At 42.3% G+C, this 22,682-nt stretch overlaps 1 protein-coding gene across 2 annotated transcripts in view; it reads right to left on the reverse strand.

Moving 5' to 3' along the window:
- MFGE8 (milk fat globule EGF and factor V/VIII domain containing) overlaps positions 1–22,682 on the reverse strand; it is a 33,518-nt gene continuing 10,836 nt past the window's right edge. Inside the window, exons 2-10 of one of the 2 annotated variants that reach the window (XM_081337322.1) lie at positions 20,726–20,851; positions 18,756–18,881; positions 17,097–17,210; positions 14,234–14,415; positions 12,357–12,512; positions 6,489–6,633; positions 4,412–4,596; positions 1,936–2,091; positions 1–1,024 (exon numbers count right to left, since the gene is read on the reverse strand). In XM_081337322.1, the coding sequence (XP_081193448.1) occupies positions 881–1,024; positions 1,936–2,091; positions 4,412–4,596; positions 6,489–6,633; positions 12,357–12,512; positions 14,234–14,415; positions 17,097–17,210; positions 18,756–18,881; positions 20,726–20,851 (1,334 nt within the window). In that variant the 3' untranslated portion in view covers positions 1–880. Of the gene's footprint in view, positions 1,025–1,935; positions 2,092–4,411; positions 4,615–6,488; positions 6,634–12,356; positions 12,513–14,233; positions 14,416–17,096; positions 17,211–18,755; positions 18,882–20,725; positions 20,852–22,682 lie in introns of both variants that reach the window. The other variant, XM_081337321.1, reaches the window with a different exon arrangement.

Consider the following 22,682-nt stretch of genomic DNA (forward strand, 5'->3'; position numbering starts at 1 on the left):
GCGTGTGAGTGAAGAATTTCATTCTCGTGGCTAAAAAATAAAAAAGTTTCCAGCCCTCGTGGTGGCAAAGTTAAATATAAACGCAGGTGGGAATTGGCTGGAGCTGAGAAAATTGTGCTGCGTGTGTTCCTCAGGCAGGATTGGCAAAGACGACTTAACTCTCCTTCAGCAACTGGAGTAGGGGGGAAAAAATACTGTATATATAAAACTGGGTGCATCTGTTTAATTTTCAAAAGTGAGGTGGCAAAACTACTTGTTCCTTTGTCCATAAAATGCCCATCAGCTGTCTAAAAACAGAATCCTGGAGACTGTAATTTCTAGAGGAAGGGAGGATCTCGGCTAGAGAGCTCAAAGTTGCCCCGAATTATAGTTTTGAGGGGGCCTTAGAGAGGACAAATGACTGCTAAGCCCACTTAAATCTACAGTGTATGATCGTGCTCCAGGAGAACCCCAAACTTGGCAGGACCTTAAAAACAGAAAGCCCTGCCACAGAAAAAAGGTCCTTAAAGTGCAGAGTTGGGAACCCACTGTGGAAGCCTCACTGTGGAAGCCTCATACAGACCGGGCAGCCACGCCTCAAAAAGCCAGCCCTATAATTTGAGAAAGCAAGAGGGGAGCAGAAAAGGACCAGGTGGGACATACTGAAAGTTCCTTCTTTCTGATTTCTTCTGGTAAACCATCTCTAAAAGTTTGGCAACGCCCAACCTGGGAAAGATGAGGCATTCTTACAAACGGTGCAAAAATAAAAGATGGAGGAGATGATGCTGGAACTGCAAGCCTCACAGGATCTCTTGGGGTGGGGGCGGGGAGGGGGAAAAGCATCCTTGGGGAGATGTGGAGCAGTCCAATTCTTGACACCATCCCTCCTTGGCTCAACCATCTACTCGTCACATCCCAGAAGTTCCACTCGCAATGTGATGCGGTTGTGCCAAGCCTCAGGTAAGATGCGGACAAAGCGGGCGTGAAACGGCACATCAAACATGTTCTTCTTGTGGGAATTGTTGTCGTGGTTGCCTTGGAATATCTACGTGGAGAAGGGAAGGAGGAGAGAAGAAGAGGTTAATTTTTAAGAAGTTAGCAAAGATCACTCAACAACGTCGGCAAGAAAAAAAAGCGAAGCTTACTTAATTTAACTGTCTTGCTTAGCAACAGAAATTTGGGGAGAGAGAGACCTTGCAGACCAATTTAATAAGTAAAATAATAAGTAATAATTGTGGTCATAAGTTGAGGACCTGCACAGGCGGATTGAGATAACTAACTTAAATTCGTCTGGGAAAATTTAAAAAACAAAAACAAAAACCCAAGCTCGGAACACATTTCTGCTGCATTTTACTTGTTCTTTTGATGCCTCATATATATTCATAGACAGACTCCAGATATTTTTAGCAAGGGAAACCACAGACAAATAAAGAGGCTGGCACCAGTTTTTTTTTTAAAGGAAATGTTAATAAAAGTCAAGTGTCTTCAAATTATATTTAACTCCAAATGACTCTGTTGCTTTCTTGGGAACATTGTAGAAATAATTTGTTATGGGCTTCTTTCAGAATGTTTTTAAAACTCCCCCATCTAGTGTACAGTCCTTGGATTTCCTGATAGTCTACTTTCCTAATGCTAAGCAGATCTGACCCTGTTTAGCTATTTTTAGATGACGTGCTGCCCCCTGGTGTGACAATAAGGGAACAACACAGCCTTGGAGATAACTATGGAGATTCTCAGTCATCCAGGTCAAGGTTGTCCCAAAGGTGCTTTTTCAAAAGGCAAGTGGGCTTTGTTTTTCCTTGAAGACGTTTCGCATCTCATCCAAGAAGCTTCTTCGCATAACATTACCCCACAATTATTCTGAAAAGACCCAACTCCAGGATGCTAATGGTTTTTAGTCCAAGACAGACCCGGCATTGACTCTCAATCCTACAACACTTTTTTGCCCAATTCTACCTTGATGCTGTTTGTCTTATTGTCGTGGTAGACAGTCCAGGATTTCCCATCATTGCTGTAGGCCACTTTGTAGGCTGCTACGTACTGAATGTGCCCAAAATCTCGTGCTCCCTGTGTTATGATCCCAGTCACTTTTTTCACTCTCAGAAGATCAATCTGCAGAAAGAAAACACAATCTTTGCCCTGGTGGAAGTAAAAGCTCCCCTCTGGAAGGAGGTTTTGAAATATTTATAGCAGAACTACTAGATACTGTAACAGCTTTGTTCCTTATGCCATCCCTCTTATAAATTCACAGGATTCTTTTTTCCGCCATGTATATGAATATATTTGAACTAGACAGTGATGTTTCTCTGTGTCATGTGTGAGTGTGAGTGTGTGTATGTGGCTTTATGCATAACGGTATTTGTTTTGAGAGCTGACTGCAACAAAATTTCATTTTAATGTATGCTGATTAATGTACATTTAAAGGGACAATAAAAGTTTTTATTCTATTCCATTCTCTTGATCAAATCAAATCAGTCTTCTTTATAGCCATAAATGAATATCACTGGATAGAGTACAGTTGTTATGAAGAAACATAAAAAATATAATAGGTAATTTTTTTTTTTAAATTCCATTTATATCCCGCCCTTCTCCGAAGACTCAGGGCGGCTTACAAGCTTAGCAATAGCCTTCATTCTGTGTATATGCCTGCTTATTAGGGCTTTTGCCCCCCCCAAGCGGCATTATTACAAAGTCAGCTTATTGCCCCCAACAATCTGGGTCCTCATGTTACCTTGCATGTTGCATGTAAGAATTATATAAAGGGTATAAAATTAAAATATATATAGAGAGAGTGTAAAAAGCAAAAAGCTAACTAGGAGTTACTTTTCAACTAAAAAGTAAAACTGTCCAGAATTATGGGCACTTGGGCTCTCTCTATATATTGAATTTAATAATAATAATAAAAAGGATGATCATAATGTATCAAATAAAGGGAGATGGGAGCAATGGAAAAGTATAAGGGAATAAGAGCTACTGTGCTTCAAACAAGCTATTCTCAACAGGAAATCTTTAGCACCCTAAACTGCATTCAAGAGAGAGGTTTTTTGTTTGTTTTTTTAATCAGGAGGAATATTGCCCTTTAAAAACTAACAAAAAACTGAACAGACGGAGCTTGCATCCTTTGCTTCTCTCCCATCCCTCTTTGCCTTTTGTGCTAAGGTTTTAAGGCTTTGCAAACTCAATATTCTTTGAAATGAAAAGAGGTCCTGAAAAAACATCAAAATAATAATTGGAAACCCGCTGAGAAGGGCCCGCTTTTATTCAACAATTCTGTGAATGAACAGAATCGGTTTGGACCAAGATTTGAGGTTGGAAGGACAAGGGAAGTGTTTTAAATCCATCAAGGAACTGCCAAATGTAAATGGCACTCTTCATCCTCCAAGATCAAAAATCATTATTTTAAGACTCAGTTAAAATATACCAGTTCAAGCAAACTGGCATATCCTTATCCAGTTTTTCTCACTACATTTGCAATCCTCTCCTTCCTGAAACATTAGATTTGCTTCATTGCCTCTGCACACAAGGTAGGAATCCAACATATTCATTTATCTAAAGAAAGAAAGAAGAAAGAAAGAAAGAAAGAAAGAAAGAAAGAAAGAAAGAAAGAAAGAAAGAAAGAAAGAAAGAAAGGAAGGAAGGAAGGAAGGAAGGAAGGAAGGAAGGAAGGAAGGAAGAAAGAAAGGAAGGAAGAAAGAAAGAAAGAAAGAAAGAAAGAAAGAAAGAAAGAAAGAAAGAAAGAAAGAAAGAAAGAAAGAAAGAAAGCAATACTATTAGCTGGTAGGATGAGAGACAAGCTACTCATAAATAGAGAAACACACCATTGGTTTTTTTTGAGGAGGACTGAAGAAATGCTTTTGTTTAGCAAGAGCTATTGAAAAATGGACCAGATCCCAAACTGACCGAGTAAAACATTCTGGTTTCTAGCGAGCTCTTTTTTTTTCTAAGTGGAAAAATAACCTCACTGTTATTTTTTAAATAGTACAGGTAGTCCAGTTCTTACAGCTGGCTGCTTAGCAAGTTGTTAAGTTAGTAAGATGGTTGTTACTAAGTTGTTAAGTCAATCCAGCTTCCCCGTTGACCTTGCTCATTAGAAAGTCACAAAAGGGGATCACGTGACCCCGGGACACTGCAACTGTCATAAATACCAGTCAGTTTCCCAGCCTCTGAATTTTGATCATGTGACCACGGGGATGCTACACAGTCACGTGAAAAATAATCGTAACTCACTTTTTTCCAGTGCTGCTGTAAACAGAATGGTTATGAAATGAACAGTGGTTGAGTCAAGTGTGTTCTTTTTTCTATTATAAATTATGCAAGGGAGCTGGATGATCACAGCAAGGACCACCTTTATCACCCCCACCCCACAGATTCCAGTTAAAACCATTTCTTCTTCTTCTTCCACCAGCTTTGATCCCTTCTGGCAAGGACATACCTGAAGCCACGCGCCTGGCTTATTGGTGAGGGCGGCCCAGGCATTGGATTTCCCTGTATTATCAAGGCGGGCTAAGTAAGGGTGCCAAGTCATCTTATTGAAGCCCCAGGTCTTGTACACGCTGGAGGCTGTGATCTGCTGGTCAGAGATGCGATGGGACTTCATGCCCAGAGGGTCAGAGCAACCTGCCGTGTTGAAATACACTGTAACACAATGATTTATAGACGTAGTGAAAGGCAAGAGTTCGGAAGCAAGAAGACTCTCCCAAGGGGGGGTGCCTTCAAGGAGAAACTTCTCCCAAAAGTCCCCCAAGAGGAAGATCAATTTTTAAAGCAACAAAAGACATCCAGAGGGTATTCTGGTGATCACTGATGCAGATAGAGGATAGCAAGAGCAAGAGCGCTGAGACTTATATACCGCTTCACAGTGCTTTACATCCTTCTCTAAGCGGTTTACAAAGTCAGCCTGTTGCCCCCAACAACCTGGGTCCTCATTTTATGGACCTGGGAAGGATGGAAGGCTGAGTCAACCTTGAGCCGGTGGGACTCGAACTGCAGGCAGCTGGCAGTCAGCAGAAGGAGCCTGCAGTACTGCCTTCTAACCACTGCCCCACCACGGCTCTTGGTTGGCATTTATGCAGTAACAACCTGCCAGAATTCTACACTCCAGATTAAGGTTGTACATTTAGCTAGTTTTTCATCAACAGTCAGTGACACGGAAATGGGAAAGTATTTAATTTTTGCATTTTCAAGCCCATCTCCAAACTCTAGGATTAGTTAGCCTTTGAAAGGCACAACCCTCTAAATGTTGCCACACGCCTCGTCAATTTAAAAAAAGATGGGAACTGGGAAAATGCTTGGACAAAAAGTCACACTTCCATGAATATATAGAAAATGCAAAGTATTTACAAAAGTAGCATTAAGTAAAACTGCAAGGAATAGTGACTAGATTTAGGGAAAAGCGCGCCAAAGAGGACTGTATTTTAGTGCTAATCTTAAAAAATGAAATCAACTCGACAGATTTACAATACTCGGCCATTTGTAGAACAGATGGTTTCGTCTTCCATTTGTCATTCTTCTGTATTTTCCTGCCAATTTCATTTTTTTCCCCTTTCTACTAAGGGCATGCAAATGTTTCATTTCAAGCCATTTTATTTATTTGCATTTAAAACATTCACATAACCACCCATCTTATAACCAACTCTGGCCTGCTCCCAATCAAAGCAGCAGAAAAGCTTCGCGTGCGAAATGACCTGTAATGAAGTCTTCTGAATACCTCTACTTTCTAACTAGAAATTTACTAAGGACAAAGAGATGGGACCAAGACAACTTTACGATGCTTTAAGATGCTTAGAGATTGCCCATCTGAAAGCAATTAATGGGAGAGAGGTCCAGGCCCCCATAAGTTGGAATATGGAGACCTCACAGTTAGCAACAAAGATCCCCAGGACCATAAGTCAAGTTCGCTGAAGACCTAGTTTAAGTCAGCCATGCTGGCAAGTCTCATCCTTAAGCTGCAGGTACCCATTTTAAATGATGAGCAATGCCAAATATAGACTTGCCTCCTAAAGAAAATACTTAAGATGGTCCATCAGCATCCCCTCTTTGCATCAGCATGTCACCATCTACTTAAAAGAGTCCATCATTCTAGCCTTCCCCAATTTTGCAGCAGAGCCCTGGAATTATGCAAAAAGGCTGACCAAGCTCATCTACATCTTTCATACAGCTTGCAAAATTCTGGCTTTCCTGAGGGATAATTTAAACCACCCAGGCACCGTTTTTATTTTTATTTTCAATTACACCAAGCTGGCAAATTGTTCCAAGTGCTCAGAATGACAGGCCTAATTTTCAAGGACTATTAGAAAGTAGAGGACCTCTAAAATGAAGTTTTTTGATTCCAGAGAACCTCTTTGCGGTTCTGTCAGCACTTTTGCTTTCCTTTGCTCCATCCCCAGTTCAGAAAAAGAATGTTGTAGGGAAAGAAATCTATGTGAAGGCACCAGAAGCCTGTTGCCCAATTATCCATGTAAGAGTATGCACCTCCACCCAAATTCATTAGACCAATGGGAAACATTTACCATTCATCTCACAGCCAATCAGTTCAAACCGCAGAGTGCAGCCACGATAGAACTTCACTGGGTGGATTCGGAAATACTGGGCGATGACTGGAGAATTAAACATGTTGGTCACTGCAGTATATTTGTCTGCATTGCCTGAGAAAATCTGCAGGAAGGAAAATATAAAATGAAGAGTATCTTAAGAGTAGGAATGTGAACCCCTTTCCAGTGCTACACAGTCCTGGAGACACTGCTTTTCCATATATATGTACAATACAATAAAAGCATAACGGCTAGATTATGGGGCTTTGGTCACAGATATGAGAATGCAAATCCCTTTTTGGATACACGGATAATTTGCCTTGAACCACTTCTATTTTTAAGTCAAGTTTCATGAGTAGGCATGACAGGAACACGGGTTGACCTACATAGTTGCAGACAGCAGTGGGATGCAAATATGTGAACAACCGGTTCTCTGCGTGGATGCCTCTTCCGAAAGTCCATTCTGGGCCTGGGTAACAAAAAATTAGCTACCGGTTCTGCCAAAGTGGTGAGAACCGGCTGAATCCCACCACTGGATGCAGACTAATCTAAGTTCCCAAAGCCCAATTGGACTCAAATAAGCCATGGAAGCTATTACCCTCTATAATTAACTCGCAGTTAATTATAATATATCAAAAAAAATGAGGGAGTGGGGTAAGAAAAAAGCTAAACCAAGAACCTGGATCATACAGTCTAACAAGATTGAGCAGATCCATATTTTGAAACATCTAGGAGTGCTTTTTGATAACGAGGATTCTCAGAAGGACAGCATAATGACATTTTCTAGACAGCACTGTTTTTTTTCTCACCAAAGGGGGGAGCTAGTTCCTCCTACTCCATCTAGCTTTTCAAAGCTAAAACGAACTCGGAAATGGGCATCTATGCCATAAAAACACAATATAAATGCTGCAACCTAAGTTCTTTGGAGCAATTTTGACCATTCCAAAAGATGTGTATGGAATCCATTACCATCTTCAGTCTTGAGGTAGGGTGCCCCAAGCTGAGATATTGGTTTGGTGCCTGATGACTCTCTAAAGCAGGGGTCTTCAAACTTGGCTCTTTTATGACCTGTGGACTTCAACTCCCAGAATTCCTCAGCCAGTGTCCACAAGTCATAAAAGGTTCCACAAGTGATCTAATGGTTCAACATTTTCCCCAACCTGACTCTAATTACACCTTGTATTGACAGTGAAAAGTTAAATCAAGTTGGAGTGATCTTATAAAAACCAAGGTAGCTTTCTATGGTCTTTCAGCTGAGTATTCTTTATTTTGGATTACAGTATCACCCACCTATTCCTTCAGAGCATGAAGGATATAAATTACAGATCGGTTGGATCCCATAGAACGGCAAAACCTGGATTCCAGGATGACCTGTATACTCACCAAATATCTAACATCTCTCCCTTTCCTTAGGTTGAAAAGGACTTGTTTGGACACAGTATAACATCTTGCTGCCTATTTTCTTGAACTGATAATTAATACCTTTAAGTAAACAAATTTGTCCACCCAATTCAAGAGAAATCAAAACCATCATTCACATACTGTTGTGCTATATAACATTTACAAGAATATAAGGCACTCATTCATTTTGCTTGTCTTGCAACAGCATTCTAGATGAGACATGTGAAATTCGCGACGTCACATGACATATCGGAGCTTTTTCCCCATTGCCGGCAATGGGGTGGGCGCAATTTCCTCGTGACGCGTCCGGCCTGCAGGCCGGCAGTTTGACACCCCTGTTCTAGATGGACAAATCTTTGGTGTACAAAGTATGTGCCTTCTAATACTAATGACAACCCCGTAGGCAAATTTCCTGTGGCAGAAGTTAAGACACATCAAGTACTAATATCCCCGATTGTTCTATATTTATTTGTTCTCATAAGCTTTTATATCTTATTGTGCACGGATCACTGAGCAAAATAAAGATTGCATTGTACTAAGGTAAGCTACATGCGTAGGATAATACAATTCAACAATGATACTATTATATATTACTGCTAAAATAAATAAAAATAATCCTTATAATTGACGAACTAAAGAACATAACGTTTTGCAACTGATTAATGTAGAGAAACTAAAGACCGTAACTGACAGATAATTTTTCTTTTAATGACCTTGTAATCCCTTGCATCAGGATGGCTGAATGGACCTGAGTGTTTACTGGCTGGATGCCCTTCCTGATGCCTATGCAGAGTTCACAACAGATATTTTCTCTTTGTTCCCAGAGAGAGAAATATCCGCTGCTACCTAGAATCGAAATCACAGCCTGATTGTGAGGCGAGAAGTCCACCTCTAAGCCACTACACGGCTCCTATAACTGGCAGATTAATCAATGCCAAACAATATTCATTTGTTAAGATTTCACATGAAAAGATACGACATATCATTTTATATACATTCAATTCATATAGAGCAGAAGCTTCTCGTCCCATCCTACTTTTGTCCCTTTCGTCAAAAATTAATATATTTTGTGAAATTTTGGAGAAGAGCAAGTCGAATTGTATGCAGCTAAGCAAAACCATTCATGCTCTTGGTTTTAGTCCCCATTAAACTCTTATATTTTTTTTTGTATTTATGCTTTTGTTGCCTTATAAGCTGTCCAGTGGGAGAGTGAGATGGGTGGCATATACATTTAATAAATAAAATAAAACTAGTTAAACCCAGTTCCAGCATGTGGGATTTTATCATTTTAGTGTTTAGCATTCAGCTCAAGAAAAAGAAAAAAAAAGACTTTTGTTTGTAATATTGAGTAAGAGAGCAAGGATGCAAACCGCCTGGTTAATTTAACTAGATCCACAAACTTTGGTTGATCGAGTAAAGTTCAGTCCTGAGTAAACAAGACGCTGGAAAAATTCCTATGACAGCTTCCCCAGTTCTGATTGCTCATTAATGCAGAGGCTTGGAGAATAACACATAATCATATATTTTTTTTAGAATGAGGTCAAGTCAGCATTCAGATCTTAGAGGCTACACCCCACATGCCTCAAGTTAATACTGGAACTAACTCACTCAAAGGCGCTTTGTGCCTTTCCCGCCCCCCCCCCAAGAAGGTGAGAAGAACTTAAATTGTGGGGGGGGGCAGCAGAGAGAAAGAAAGCCCAAGAAGAACTGACAAAGTCAACGATGCTTGAAGAGAAATGTGCTTCTGATTATCTTACTTGTCAGGGCTTGCAAAAAAAAAAAATCAGAACTGCTGGATTTCCAAATATTTAACACCAACTGAAGCTCTTCAAATACCCTCAAGCTATAAACTGAATGCTACTACCAATCCATCTGGAGCCGGGAGAAAATTAAATATAATTAGCATTAAGTGTAGGGGAGGGCAAGGTGCTAAAAAGTCAGTCTATAGGAATGGAATTCTAGCAATGCAAATCCTAAGTCATCCCCCCACACATACCTCCTAGCTCCAAAGCTTTTTTTTTTTTTTAAGTCACGGAAAACTTTTGTCCCCGTTTTATGTTGACAATATCTCATAACATACAGTAGTGGCCAAAACTGTGGAAACCTTTTGGGAAAAGTGTACAGTAGCAATGCCACCTTTGGTTAAGTTTCCACCCATTTTTCTTCTAATTTCTTTATAACTGTAGCCTTGTTCACTTAATAATACTATTTTACATTGCTTTCTGGGTGACCAGTCAACTCTTTGCACCATTACTTTGATTTTATTACGTTTTACGAGCTCACTAAATGAAAGAACACAAAAAAAACCCAACCGACTTGATAGCGATCACATAACACACTGACAAATGTCCTCCTCTCAGCTTCAATACATGACATCAACAACCGAATCCTACTGTGATCTGATTGGCTCATTGCCAAAACACGATGACACCTGATTGGCTCTCTAAACACTCGTGCTCATTGGCTACAATCGGATGCAGGAAAGCTACCTGATATCCACCTAAGCAAGTTTTGCTTCCTTTTTCGGGTTATTCAGCTATAACCTTTCATAGAATACAGTGCAGATCATTGAACAAACTTTGTTGCATTACATTCTTGATTAAATTATCTTTCCATTGATATATAAATTTATGGTACTACTTTATTAGCCATCAAACTTGAAAACATACACTTTCCCCAAAAGGTTTCTGCAATTTTGGCCACTACTGTATAATTTTCTATACAAGAGCCAGTTTGGTGTAGTGATTAAGGTGTCGGGCTAGAAACTAGGAGACTGTGAGTTCTAGGTCCTTAGACCCAAAGCCAGCTGGGTGACTTTGGGCCGGTCCCTCCTTCTCTCTCAGCCTGAGGATGCAGGCAATGGCGATCCACTTCCAAAATCTTGCCAAGAAAACTGTAGGGACTACTGCTATCCAGGCAGTTGCCAGGAATTAACAGACTCAAAGGTGCACGTGCGCGCGCGCACACCCACCCCCCAAAAAACCCCTTCCAGGGGTTTGAGAAAAACAATCGCAGAACATTTTCTCCCCTTGTACATTTATAATATTTCATAAAATAGAAATAATTTCTATACATCTTACAATAATTTACAACAATTGCTCAGATAAATTGCCAAGACCTTTCCCCTCTTTTAAATGCAAATCATACTGCTTCCTTTACACATGCAACTTCATACATGTTCCTGATGGGAAGCTTTTTACTACGTGTGAGACAGAAAGGGAGGGAAGGAAAGAAGGAAGGAAGGAAACAGGAAGATGGAGGGCGGAAATAAGGAAGGAAGGAAAGAAACAGGAAGAGAAGGGGAGGGGGAGAGACAGAGGGAAGGAGGGAGGGAGGGAGGAAACAGGAAGAGAAGAGGAAGGGGAGAGGGGAGGAGAGACGGGGCAGGAGAGAGGGAGGATGAAAGGAAGGGAGGAAACAGGAAGAGGGAGGGAAGAAATAAGGAAGGAAAGAAAGAAACAGGAAGAGACGGGGAGGGGAAGAGAGACAGAGGGAAGGAGGGAGGGAGGAAACAGGAAGAGAAGAGGAAGGGGAGAGGGGAGGAGAGACGGGAAAGGAGAGAGGGAGGATGGAAGGAAGGGAGGAAACAGGAAGAGGGAGGGAGGAAATAAGGAAGGAAGGAAAGAAACAGGAAGAGAAGGGGAGGGGAGGAGAGACAGAGGGAAGGAGGGAGGGAGGAAACAGGAAGAGAAGAGGAAGGGGAGAGGGGAGGAGAGACGGGAAAGGAGAGAGGGAGGATGGAAGGAAGGGAGGAAACAGGAAGAGGGAGGGAGGAAATAAGGAAGGAAGGAAAGAAACAGGAAGAGAAGGGGAGGGGAGGAGAGACAGAGGGAAGGAGGGAGGGAGGAAACAGGAAGAGAAGAGGAAGGGGAGAGGGGAGGAGAGACGGGGCAGGAGAGAGGGAGGATGGAAGGAAGGGAGGAAACAGGAAGAGGGAGGGAGGAAATAAGGAAGGAAGGAAAGAAACAGGAAGAGAAGGGGAGGGGAGGAAAGACAGAGGGAAGGAGGGAGGGAGGAAACAGGAAGAGAAGAGGAAGGGGAGAGGGGAGGAGAGACGGGGCAGGAGAGAGGGAGGATGGAAGGAAGGAAGGAAACAGGAAGAGGGAGGGAGGAAATAAGGAAGGAAGGAAAGAAACAGGAAGAGAAGGGGAGGGGAGGAGAGAAAAGAAGAGATATTCCTCTTTGTGTGAGAAGCCTTTAGGCTTCTGCTTCACTGGATACAAGAATTAAGGGAAGAATTAACCAAGAGTTAAAGGAAGCCAAAGGTCTCCACTTTGTAGCACATCTGATAATGCTTTGGCGTCCAACGTTATGCTCTTGAAAGGATAACATGTAAATAAAGCAACTCTGATCGTTCCAAAATGTTTACGTATCCTAAGCATGGTTTGAAATAATTCCTTTGTTTTCCTTTCCTTCTTTCGCCTTCAGCCACTCTCTCTTACCCACCTTTTCGCGGGTTTGATTCTCATCTTTGTAGAATTCAAATACTTGTCCATCTAGACTGTAGGAAATTTTGTAGGTCTCAACAAACTCTGAGAATCCTCCACGGCTTGCCCCTTGAGTAACAACCCCAGAGATGAACATTGTTTTCAACAGATTGATCTGCATGGAATAAAAAAAAAGAGGGGGGGGGCGGTGAAGGACTTTAAAAGAGGCAGAAGGAATCAAATTTCCTGGAAAAAGCCAAATGAAAACAGCAAAACCAAGTATTTGATCCTGTGTCAAAACTTAAGACTGTATTGAAGTGACATTATTCTTTGAGTCTGTTCTGCATATGTGCATTGTTTTGTTAATTAGCTCAGTACAGTAATTTCCATTAGACAAGGTTCAATGGTAATCTCCCCAGGGCAAGGATCTGTTTGTTTGTTTTTAAAAGAAAGCCAATGCCATCTAGAAATATAAAGTAACATGAACTATTACCAGAAAATGAAAAATTCGGTAAGAATTTCCATGCCAAGCTCTATCTAACCAAAGACCAACTCAAGCTTTTTGGTTATTGTTTTTAAAAATGTAACAGAGTTTTGTTTCCCGTCTCGCTATGAATAAAATGTAGGATTGTTAAACTGACATACTTTTTACATTATCACTGTGGGTTGTTTGTTTGTTTGTTTCAGTATAGATTAAGAGGTTATTTTATTATATATTTGGATCGGTACTGAAAAAAGTCGGAAATCACTCTCCTTGTATTTCTTTTTTCCATTTTTTTCCCCTTGTCCTTCCTAACTTCTTATTCTCCTTGATTCCCTTCCTTCTTTTCCTGTCCTTTTGTATTTTATTCTCTTTCTGAAACTAATAAAATTGGCTAAAATAAAAAGAGGCAGGATTATAAGAAAGCTTAGCAAGAGAGAGGTTTGCCTTGCCTTTCCATCACCAGCAGCAAATTCTGACACTGTGTTTACGTTTTAAAGAAAGCTTTTGTGGTATCAAAGGAAGCATAAAAAGAACTTTAATCTTAGCAGGCATGTGTAGTTCTCCAGATGTTCTTTAACTTCATCGGTCTTAGCAGGCTTGTTCAACTAAAAAGATACAAGGCGCTGCGATCTAACCACACTTAGACCAGGGGTGTCAAATTCGCCACGTCATGTGATGTGTCGCGACATATCGTGACTTTTCCCCCATTGCCGGAGCTGGGGTGGGCACGGTTTTGGCATGATGCATCCGGCCCATGGGCTGGCAGTTTGACATCCCTGACCTGGAACCTACAACTACTATCTGCTAATAGTTGCATGTCCCAGGGTGGCTGCAGGTTGGGTGAAGAATCCACTGTGTCATCTCACTGTCGTGTCGTGTCATAATCATGACATGGCTCTGAGGCCAGTTCATACAGAGATAATAGCAATAGCAATAGTATTTAGACTTATATAAATAAATAAAATAAATAAACCTTTATTGTCAAAGTACAACATGTGTACATTGAGATTAGCTGAGCCTCCCCTCGTGCTCTCTCCCCCCAACACACAGTGACAACAAACCCTCCATCCCACCACACCATGTGAACCCACTACACCACACACCGGCCTCCCAAGTCAATTCTGCATAAGATTATGTCCCATTTAAAAGCCTAACATACCGTTTCAGAGTGCTTTACAGCCCTCTCCAAGCAGTTTACAAAGCCAGCATACTGTGCTCAACAATCTGGGTCCTTGTTTTGCTGATTTCGGAAGGCTGAGTCAACCTTGAGCCAGTCAGGATCGAACTCCAGACTGCGGGCAGAGTCAGCCTGCAATACTACATTCTAACCACTGTGACACCACTGCTAATGGCCATATGTTTCCATTCCCCTTTTTGGCTCTTGGAACAGAGGCTTCCTCTTGCACCAATACCTGAATCCAAGGGTTTAGGTCATAGCTGCTGGCTGTCCAGGCATTCACAAGTCCGCTGTTGTGGAGGCGAGCAAGTTCAGGACCCCAGCGTTGCAGACCCAGAAAGCCATAGTATACCGATGATGCTGTAAGCTGAGTGTCTGCAATAGCTCCCGTCTGCATGCCCAACTCATCTTTACAGCCTGGGTGGGTGAATTTTGGAGAGGGAGAAAGAAGAAAACAAGAGCATTGGAAAAAGCTGGAATGAAAGGGTCAAGGAGGAACGCAAGAATCAGAATTTAAAAACAAAACAAAACAGCGGAGTGTCCTATAAAATTAGGACCGAATCATCCAACGTACTCTTGGGGAACTCAGGCTCCGAAACATGGATCTGGCTGCAATGAAAGAAGCACCATTCACACATCAGGCAGTTCAAGAAATGACTCAGAGGGAAGCTGAACTCTGCAGAGGTGTTAAATAAACTTTGGGTGGGGGAATGTCTGTAAGCTGCCAAAAGTCGCTTTTGGTGAGATGGACAGCATACAAGCTAGGGAGGGAGGAAGCGAGGAAAAGAGAGAAAGAAAGAGAGAGAAAGAGAAAGGAAAGAAGATGAAGGGAGGGAGGAAGATAAAGAGAAAAAGAAAGAAGATGGAGGGAGATGGCTCTCTACATTTGATATAATTCCATGGTGTCTGCAACGCACCTGATCAACATAAGTGTTTTGAAACAGGCCAGGCTCCCTGCCCTGTTGCAAGAAAGGCATCCCAGGTCCTCACACCTGTTTCCAGATCTGTCCCCAGTTGGGTCTCTCTTACAAAAAGGGTTTCCATTTTTCAACTTCATGCTCAAATTGCTTGAGGATTTTTTTTTTAATTTCTCTTGGGGCTTTTCTTGATGGCAGCGCTATTCTCTAGTCAGGTTCGCTGAAATCTCCCTGCCAACCCTTTTTTTCCTCATCTGAAAATAGCATCAAAGGTTGGAGAGCTCCTTCCTAATGGATTTCTTTGGGATTTAATGGAATAAGCAGTTTTTTCTTGCCCCAGCTCCTTTTCCTTTGAATATCTCCTCTCCTTTGCCCCTAAATAAATATCCGAATAAACACACGTCTGTCTGTTACAGCCAAGCTATTAAGACTATCCTTCAGTAAGGAGAAACAGACTGTAAAGTGTGAACAGAGGATTCCAGTTATCCTCCGAATTAAAAGCAATAATAAATAACCAGAGAATCAAAGTGGTTAGAAAAAAAAGTCCTTCAAAATTTCTAACCCAGATTTCACGCCATGTTGGACAGCCTCAAGTTAGCCATTAACTGATGCAACACAGCCTACCTCACTGGGCGGTGGTGGGATTGAACAAAAGCAAAAAAAAAAGACAAAGCTCTTTTTATGCTTTTTAAAAAACGCGTTTCGGAAAGAAGAAAAACAGTAAAGCACAATGCCCTTTTGTGCAGCTTGTTTTGTTTTGCGCCGTCCTGGATTGCCGATGAAAGCCAGCTTTTGCATTTGTTCGGAAAAGCAGAAAATGTGTATGAGTTCTCTTGCCTTATGACTGAGCCGTTAAGTTCAAATGGGGGGGGGCTGGGGGGTTTTCCAATCACTCTGCTTTTGGATACAAAGGTTCGCTAAGAGGAACAGGCAGATCTTAACCAAAGACCTACCTAATCCGTTTTTTTTAAATTTAAAAAAAAATCATCATGATGATATCTATGAGGAGCTACGCCGATTGGGAAGAGAATTTTTTTTCTCCTCAAAATTGCTAGCTAGGGCATAGCCAGATGCACGTGGAATTACTTTCTTCCTCATACAAATTCTCAAATGATTCCATTTCCTCCGTCCCAGGGTTCCTGAGAGGGAATGTTTGGGGCAGGGAAAGGAGGCTACAAGATTTCCCCTCCACAATTGCTTGCAGATTGTTGATTTTCAAAGGTGAGAAACAAGTGACATTGAGAAGCGGGGGGGGGGGGGATTGGGGTTGGTGAGGGGTGGAGGACAGCCAGATTTGTCTCAAGATCTCTAACTCTGTTAATGGGAGCAGGAAACAAGCAACCTTGAATGGCTGGGAGAAGGAAGGAAGGAAGGAAGGAAGGAAGGAAGGAAGGAAGGAAGGAAGGAAGGAAGGAAGGAAGGAAGGAAGGAAGGAAGGAAGGAAGGAATCCTCTTCAATCCCCAGCTGCTACATCTGTCCATCTGTAGATTTCCACTGTGATATTTTTGTTCTACTTTCAAAATCTTAAAATTTCCCCAAGCCTGCTGGTATCTCCAGGATGCTTTGAGGTCCATCAGGAACAAATGCTCAGAAGAGGATTGCTATCAGCGGAACAATAAGAGTTCACCAGACAGAATGCTTTCTGTATGCCCACCTCTTCTTCCCAATAGCCATTTGCTTGTCTCTTTCCCCCTCTTTGAAGCTGGATGGGTAAGGTCCAGAGGGAAAGAACAAGGTGACAGAGACATACGGGTGACCTCACTGCTGTTCAGTAGTTTAGAGAGACAAGCACAGAGGTGGGGAAGGCAAAGAGGAGATTGTGAAGGTCTGAAATCAAGCTGGGTCAGACCTGCTTAGTGCTTGGATAGGAGAAAGGACAGTGAGAACTACTAGCCTGCAAAATCAAAAATCATCCGAGCGGAAGCATCCATTGCAATCTTGAAAACTGCCTGGAGATTTCCACAAAATCCACCAGGAATTAAGATCCAAGGAAACTTTAAACTTATGGGCATTCAGCATTCCTTGGACGGCAGGAATTGCAGCCCTCGGGCCAATGCAGGTGACCTTTGCCTGAAAAATATCCTGTCTTCCCAGTGCAGACAGATCCAGCCATGGTGCTCTGAGCCTTCTTCATTTCTTAACTCTCTTCCAACTCACTATCAGGTGGACCAAAGACTTACGCAGCTGGCAGGTCTTCCCCACATAGGCCAAGGGGCATTTACAGTCATAGCTGCCCTTCAGATCCAGGCAAGTCCCCCCATTCTTGCAGGGCTGAGAAAGGCATTCATTCACATCTATGGCAAAAGGAAAGAACAGATGCGGCACCATCACTCCCGGCTTTAACGCCCAAATCTTAACCTTTCAAGAGAGTCAGATCAAGCCCTGCCTAGTAAGATTTAGGACTACAGTCCAACACGTTCCATTATTTTTTTTAAAAAAAGGTTAACAGTCTGTGGCTTAAAACACAGCACTGGTTCATATCACACACGATATTCATTTAGAAGGACGTCATGTTGCGTCTTCATTATTTTCTGGAAAATCCAGAAAATGTTTAGTTTGGACTTCATGTTCCTGCTCTTTTGTTCCAAACTGATGGTTTGGGAAATAACAAGAGGACAACTAAAGCTTCATGTTTTATGATTGAAAAAAAAGTGGGGGGGTCCTTCAAGGTCATTCTTTGTTAGTTGTATAACTAGCTGTTAAGAAGGCAAAAGTCAGGTCTGTCACACAACAATCTCTCTCTCTCTCTCTCTCTCTCTCTCTCTCTCCCTCCCTCCCTCCCTCTCTCTCCCTCTCCCTTTCTCTTGAGGGTACAACACATTGCATTGCATTACACTACAGCTTTGTTAACCACGTTGCACTGAACATGGTTTCCGCCATCATGAATGTTTACAAGGCTGAGGGACACTTCTGTCCCTAAATGAACAAGTGTGGACCTGACCTTGGGAATAGAGAAGGATGAAAGAGACCATGAGGAGTGGGGGATGGCTTTCAGAAAAGATGACTCAGTCCTAAAAAGAAGACAACATGAGAAAAGCCTAGCACTGATGATGTTACCTAGTTTGGGTAATGAAATGTTTGCAAGAAAGAAACTAAGCTCAAAGAGGACCAAAGATGATTATTCCTCCTCCTCCTCCTCCTCCTCCTCCTCCTCCTCCTCCTCCTCCTCCTCCTCCTCCTCTTCTTCTTCTTCTTCTTCTTCTTCTTCTTCTTCTTCTTCTTCTTCTTCTTCTTCTTCTTCTTCTTCTTCTCCTTCTCCTCCTCCTCCTCCTCCTCCTCCTCCTCACTGCCTACTAGCATTGATGATGTTTCCTAGTTTGGGTAATGAAATGTCTGCAAGAAAACAACCAAGGCCACGGATCCCACGTGAGAACTCAAAAATAACATGGTGTTTATTTTGTTTGGTCGCAGACAGAGAGACAGAGACCTGAGACTGCGTTCAAGATTCTACTACCATAAAAGATATTCCTGCAATCCCAATGGTGACTGTTTCTTAACTTGGCCTATCGCAAAGGAGGAGCATCCTATCCCAAAATGCCCTTTCTTTCACTGCAAAATAGAAACACAAGGAGATAAGATGAAGGACGCGGGAATCCGAAACACCGGCTCATTGTCAGGTTTCACATATCATCGATGCCACGAGGAGAGGAGAGGCTCTTGCTGAGTCTTGTAGGTGGCAAAAATGGCACACAAACGGTTTGACATTTTCTGGATGGACCCGAGTGGGTTGGGTAGGAATGCCCTTGGTTTTGTGAACTTCTCGGAGACTGGTTCAAAACTAGCAGAAGCTGCTCTCGTGTGGCCTGTGTGATCTCTTTCCAGAAGACAACCATACTCACTGTACTGGCAGTGTTTGCCATTGTACCCAGGACGACATATGCACATGTATTCGCTGAAGGCATCACCCCGATTGGGAAGCAACCTGCATTCCCCCTGATTCTTGCACGGATTTGGATGGCAGGGACCTAAAAGCAAGAGATGCAGAAGGAGGAATATATGATAATGTTGCATGTATTAACAGCAGCAAGAATTGTATTTGCTCAGCCCCGGAAAAAATGAAGTAACACCATCTAAAGAAGAGATAGTCAAGAAAACGCTGGGCTGTGCAGAAACGGATAGACTCGGGCTAAAGATGAAAGAAAAAGGAAGATACAGAATATTTTCAAATAGGGGACGTATTTTATCAACGGCTGGAGAAATGGGGCAGAGATTAGGAATTTACTGTGTTGTTATTAAGTCAAGGGATGCGGTGGCTCAGTGGGTTAGGACGCTGAGCTTGTCGATCAGAAGGTCGGCAGTTTGGCGGGTCGAATCCCAAGTGCCGCGTAGCAGAGTGAGCGCCTGTTCCTCGTCCCAGCTTCTGCCAACCTAGCAGTTCGAAAGCACGTAAAAATGCAAGTAGGAAAATAGGGACCACTACGGTGGGAAGGTAACAGCGTTCCGTGCGCCTTTGGCGTCTAGTTATGCCGGCCACATGACCACGGAGACGTCGTTGGACAAGCGCTGGCTCTTCGGCTTTGAAACGGAGATGAGCACCGGCCCCTAGAGTCGGAAACGACTAGCACGCATGTGCGGGGGAACCTTTTACCTTTACCTACAGTATTAAGTCAAACAAACAGACCTGGGCAACGCGTTGTTTACCAAGCACCTATGAATTGTAAATATAGAAAACTAATAAAATATTATTTTTTTAAAAAAAAGGAGAAGAGAGGAGGAAAATTGGGAAGAAAAGAAACTCGATCAGCCTCTGCAAGAACCATCTCTCTTAAGTGAGATGTTTCTTAAATGAATTTTGCCCCACTGTACGACCTTTCTCGCCACCGTTGTTAAGGGAATCACTGCAGTTGTTTAGTTAGCAACATGGCTGTTAAGTGAATCTGGCTTCCCCATTGACTGCCAGATGGTCACAAAAGGAGATCACGTGACCTCGGGACATAGCAACCGTCATAAACATGAGTCTGAATCTTGATCATGTGACCATGGGGGGGCTGGAAAGGTCGTAATGGTCACTAATTGAACTGTTGCAAGTTGAGGACTGCCTGTGTTTAAAAGAACCCAAAGCAGCAGCATCGCCCTCTTCCCCTTGCCTGCCTCTTAATTCAGAAGAAAGAATGAACAGCAGCTGAATCCTAAATTTAAGAGCAACGATGATTCACATATTCTAATGGCCTTTGGTGTGGCTATCATTTCCAGACAAATGACACGTTGTAAACCTCCATCAGATCTGATTAGAAAACCAAAACGGATGCAGGAATATACCAAAGTTGGTGGCTTGGCCCATTAGTGGGGGAAAAGGAGCCCAGAGATTGCAGCTTGTATTTAATCCCTAAAGAAATCGTCCTATGGGCTGTTCAGATTTCCTGGGCTGCCCTCTTCAGCACAGGAAGCTTAGAGGAATTGATCTGCCTTCAATTAAGGCAGCCTTCACAAGAATTCTGGCTTAGGGGGAGATTCAAAAATGCTCTGTTCCAGAGATGCCCAACCTTTTGGGCACCAGGGACCAAAAAGGGTATGGTTTTGAATACTGCCTGCATCCCAAGGATGGGGCTTTGCTTGTTTGTACAGCCCGCTTGCTGGCATGTTGTGGACCGGTGAGGGTCCACAGACCAGGATTGGGGACCCCTGGTCTATTCTATAACACAGGGCAATCTATGGCTCCTGGATCTCTCCGTCATAGCTCTAGGAGTCTTCTCTGCTCCGGCCATCAAACTTTAGCAGTACAGTGGACAAAAATTGACCGGTGACTAGTCACGCTACATCTGGAACATTTAGGAAAGAGAGAACATCTGGCTAAGAATATCATACTCACCTTTCTCAGTTTCATTACAGGTAGGCCCAGTAAAGCCTTCTGCGCAGAGGCAGAAGAAAGGAGATTGATCCAGACTCTTGAGACAAGTCCCTCCATTCTGGCACTGATTTACATCACAGAAATCGCCTATTAAAAAAAAATAAAGATACATTTCAGCGCAATGAAGAAGGAAGGGATTGCTGTCTTCCTAATTGCACTTTTGAGCATTTATCTAACCTTCTGTATTTCATTTTCAGTATTGTGCAGATAATAGCCGCAGGGCTCTTGCAGATAGCAAATGGGGGAAGAGGTTGCAGTTGAGCAAAAGAACACACACTTCCAAACAAGGGCATGAAACCATTTCGGGTCAAGGGTTGCGCTAATGTTTTTTGCGTGACACCCAGGCCAAGGCAAGGCAAGACCAAGATTGCATGACAAGGCAATTAAACTTTCAATATCATTACCACTGAGCTAATTATTTAATCGTTGCTTTGTCCATGGGTCAAAAATTGCCACGTGGCTCTGACGTGGGTCACACCCAACTCACGGAAATCTAGAGTCAAACGTGTCAATCAAAAAAAAAAAAAAGCTACTGGATCAGATCAGAAGGTGATCGTGTTTGACACTTCTGTTCATCCAGGAACAAGGAAATGCCTGTGGGAAATTCACAAGCCAATGATTCTTCTTCTTCTTTTTTTTTTAAGAACCTCTGGATATATAATTTCTCTTTTCAATCGAACCATTGATAAATGTCTGTGGACGTTCTCAGTCGACCAGGTCGCAGTTCTCTCAAAGGTGTTTTTTCAAAAGGCAACCGGGCTGTTGGTTTTTTTTTCCCTTGAAGAAAACATTTTGCTTCTCATCCAAGAAGCTTCATCAGTTCTGATAGTGGGGAGATGGAAGGATAGGTACGGACAGTTGACACCACCCTCAGAATTGATGAAGCTTCCTGGATGAGAAGCAAAACGTTTTCTTCTTCCTCCTCAAGGAAAAAAAAAACCAGTCACGTTGCCTTTTCAAAAAAGCACCTTTGAGACTAATCATTGGTAAGTCAAATCAATGCTTATCACAAAGACAGAGAGCTGAGCAAGTTCAATTCAATTTATTACTATCACAGCCAAAGGCCAACGCATAAATTGAACATTCAAATAAAATAAAACTACACAGAACCAACACAAGAAGGCAGAGCAATGTGTGACAATGATGTGATCAATGGGTGACCAAGGTCTGCCTAGTTTTACAGACACTATAACTAAAATGAGCTACCTTCAGAAAAACTGAATCATACTGACCTGACAATAAAAATACATTGAGTATAGTCTAATGCTGGATAAAAACACATAATAAAATTAATTATAAAAGATTATGAAAAAGATCTACAACGATTTTTTTATGTTTCTGGCGAATCCCCAATGCTGCTGCACAGAATCTAGCCACCTGCATCGTGATCACTGCCTGCTCATCCTTAAGCAGCCACTGGAGATAAATACTTTCCGAATGAGCAGAATACCTATCAATTATGGGGAGGATACAGTTTTTCCGAATAGCTCTATAGAAGGAACATCGAAGGAGTATGTGTCCAATGGTCCCCACATCTCCTGAGCCACAGGCGCAGAGTCTTTCAGCCAATGGAGTCTTTTCATACTTGCCGTACTGGGTGGCCAATGGAAACACACGGCACCGTACAAGCGAGAATGCTTTCCAGTGGTTTACTGACTCCAACTGACTAAGATACCTGGCAGGTGTAACCACCTATCTAATAGCTCAGCAAGTTAAACACACTCAAGGAATATCCGGTTAAAACTTCTAGAATAAAATCATAAATGACAGATAAAACCTATGTTAAAATCACAATAGGGCAGGGGTCTTCAAACCTGGCGCTTTTATGACTTGTGGGCTTCCAACTCCCAGAACTGATTCTGGGAGTGAGAATTGATTCTGGGAATTGAAGTCCACAATCATAAAAGGGCCAGGTTTG

Source organism: Vipera berus (genome assembly GCF_964194415.1).
Source record: "Vipera berus genome assembly, chromosome: 12".
In the NCBI taxonomy this organism is placed as follows: Eukaryota; Metazoa; Chordata; class Lepidosauria; order Squamata; family Viperidae; genus Vipera; species Vipera berus.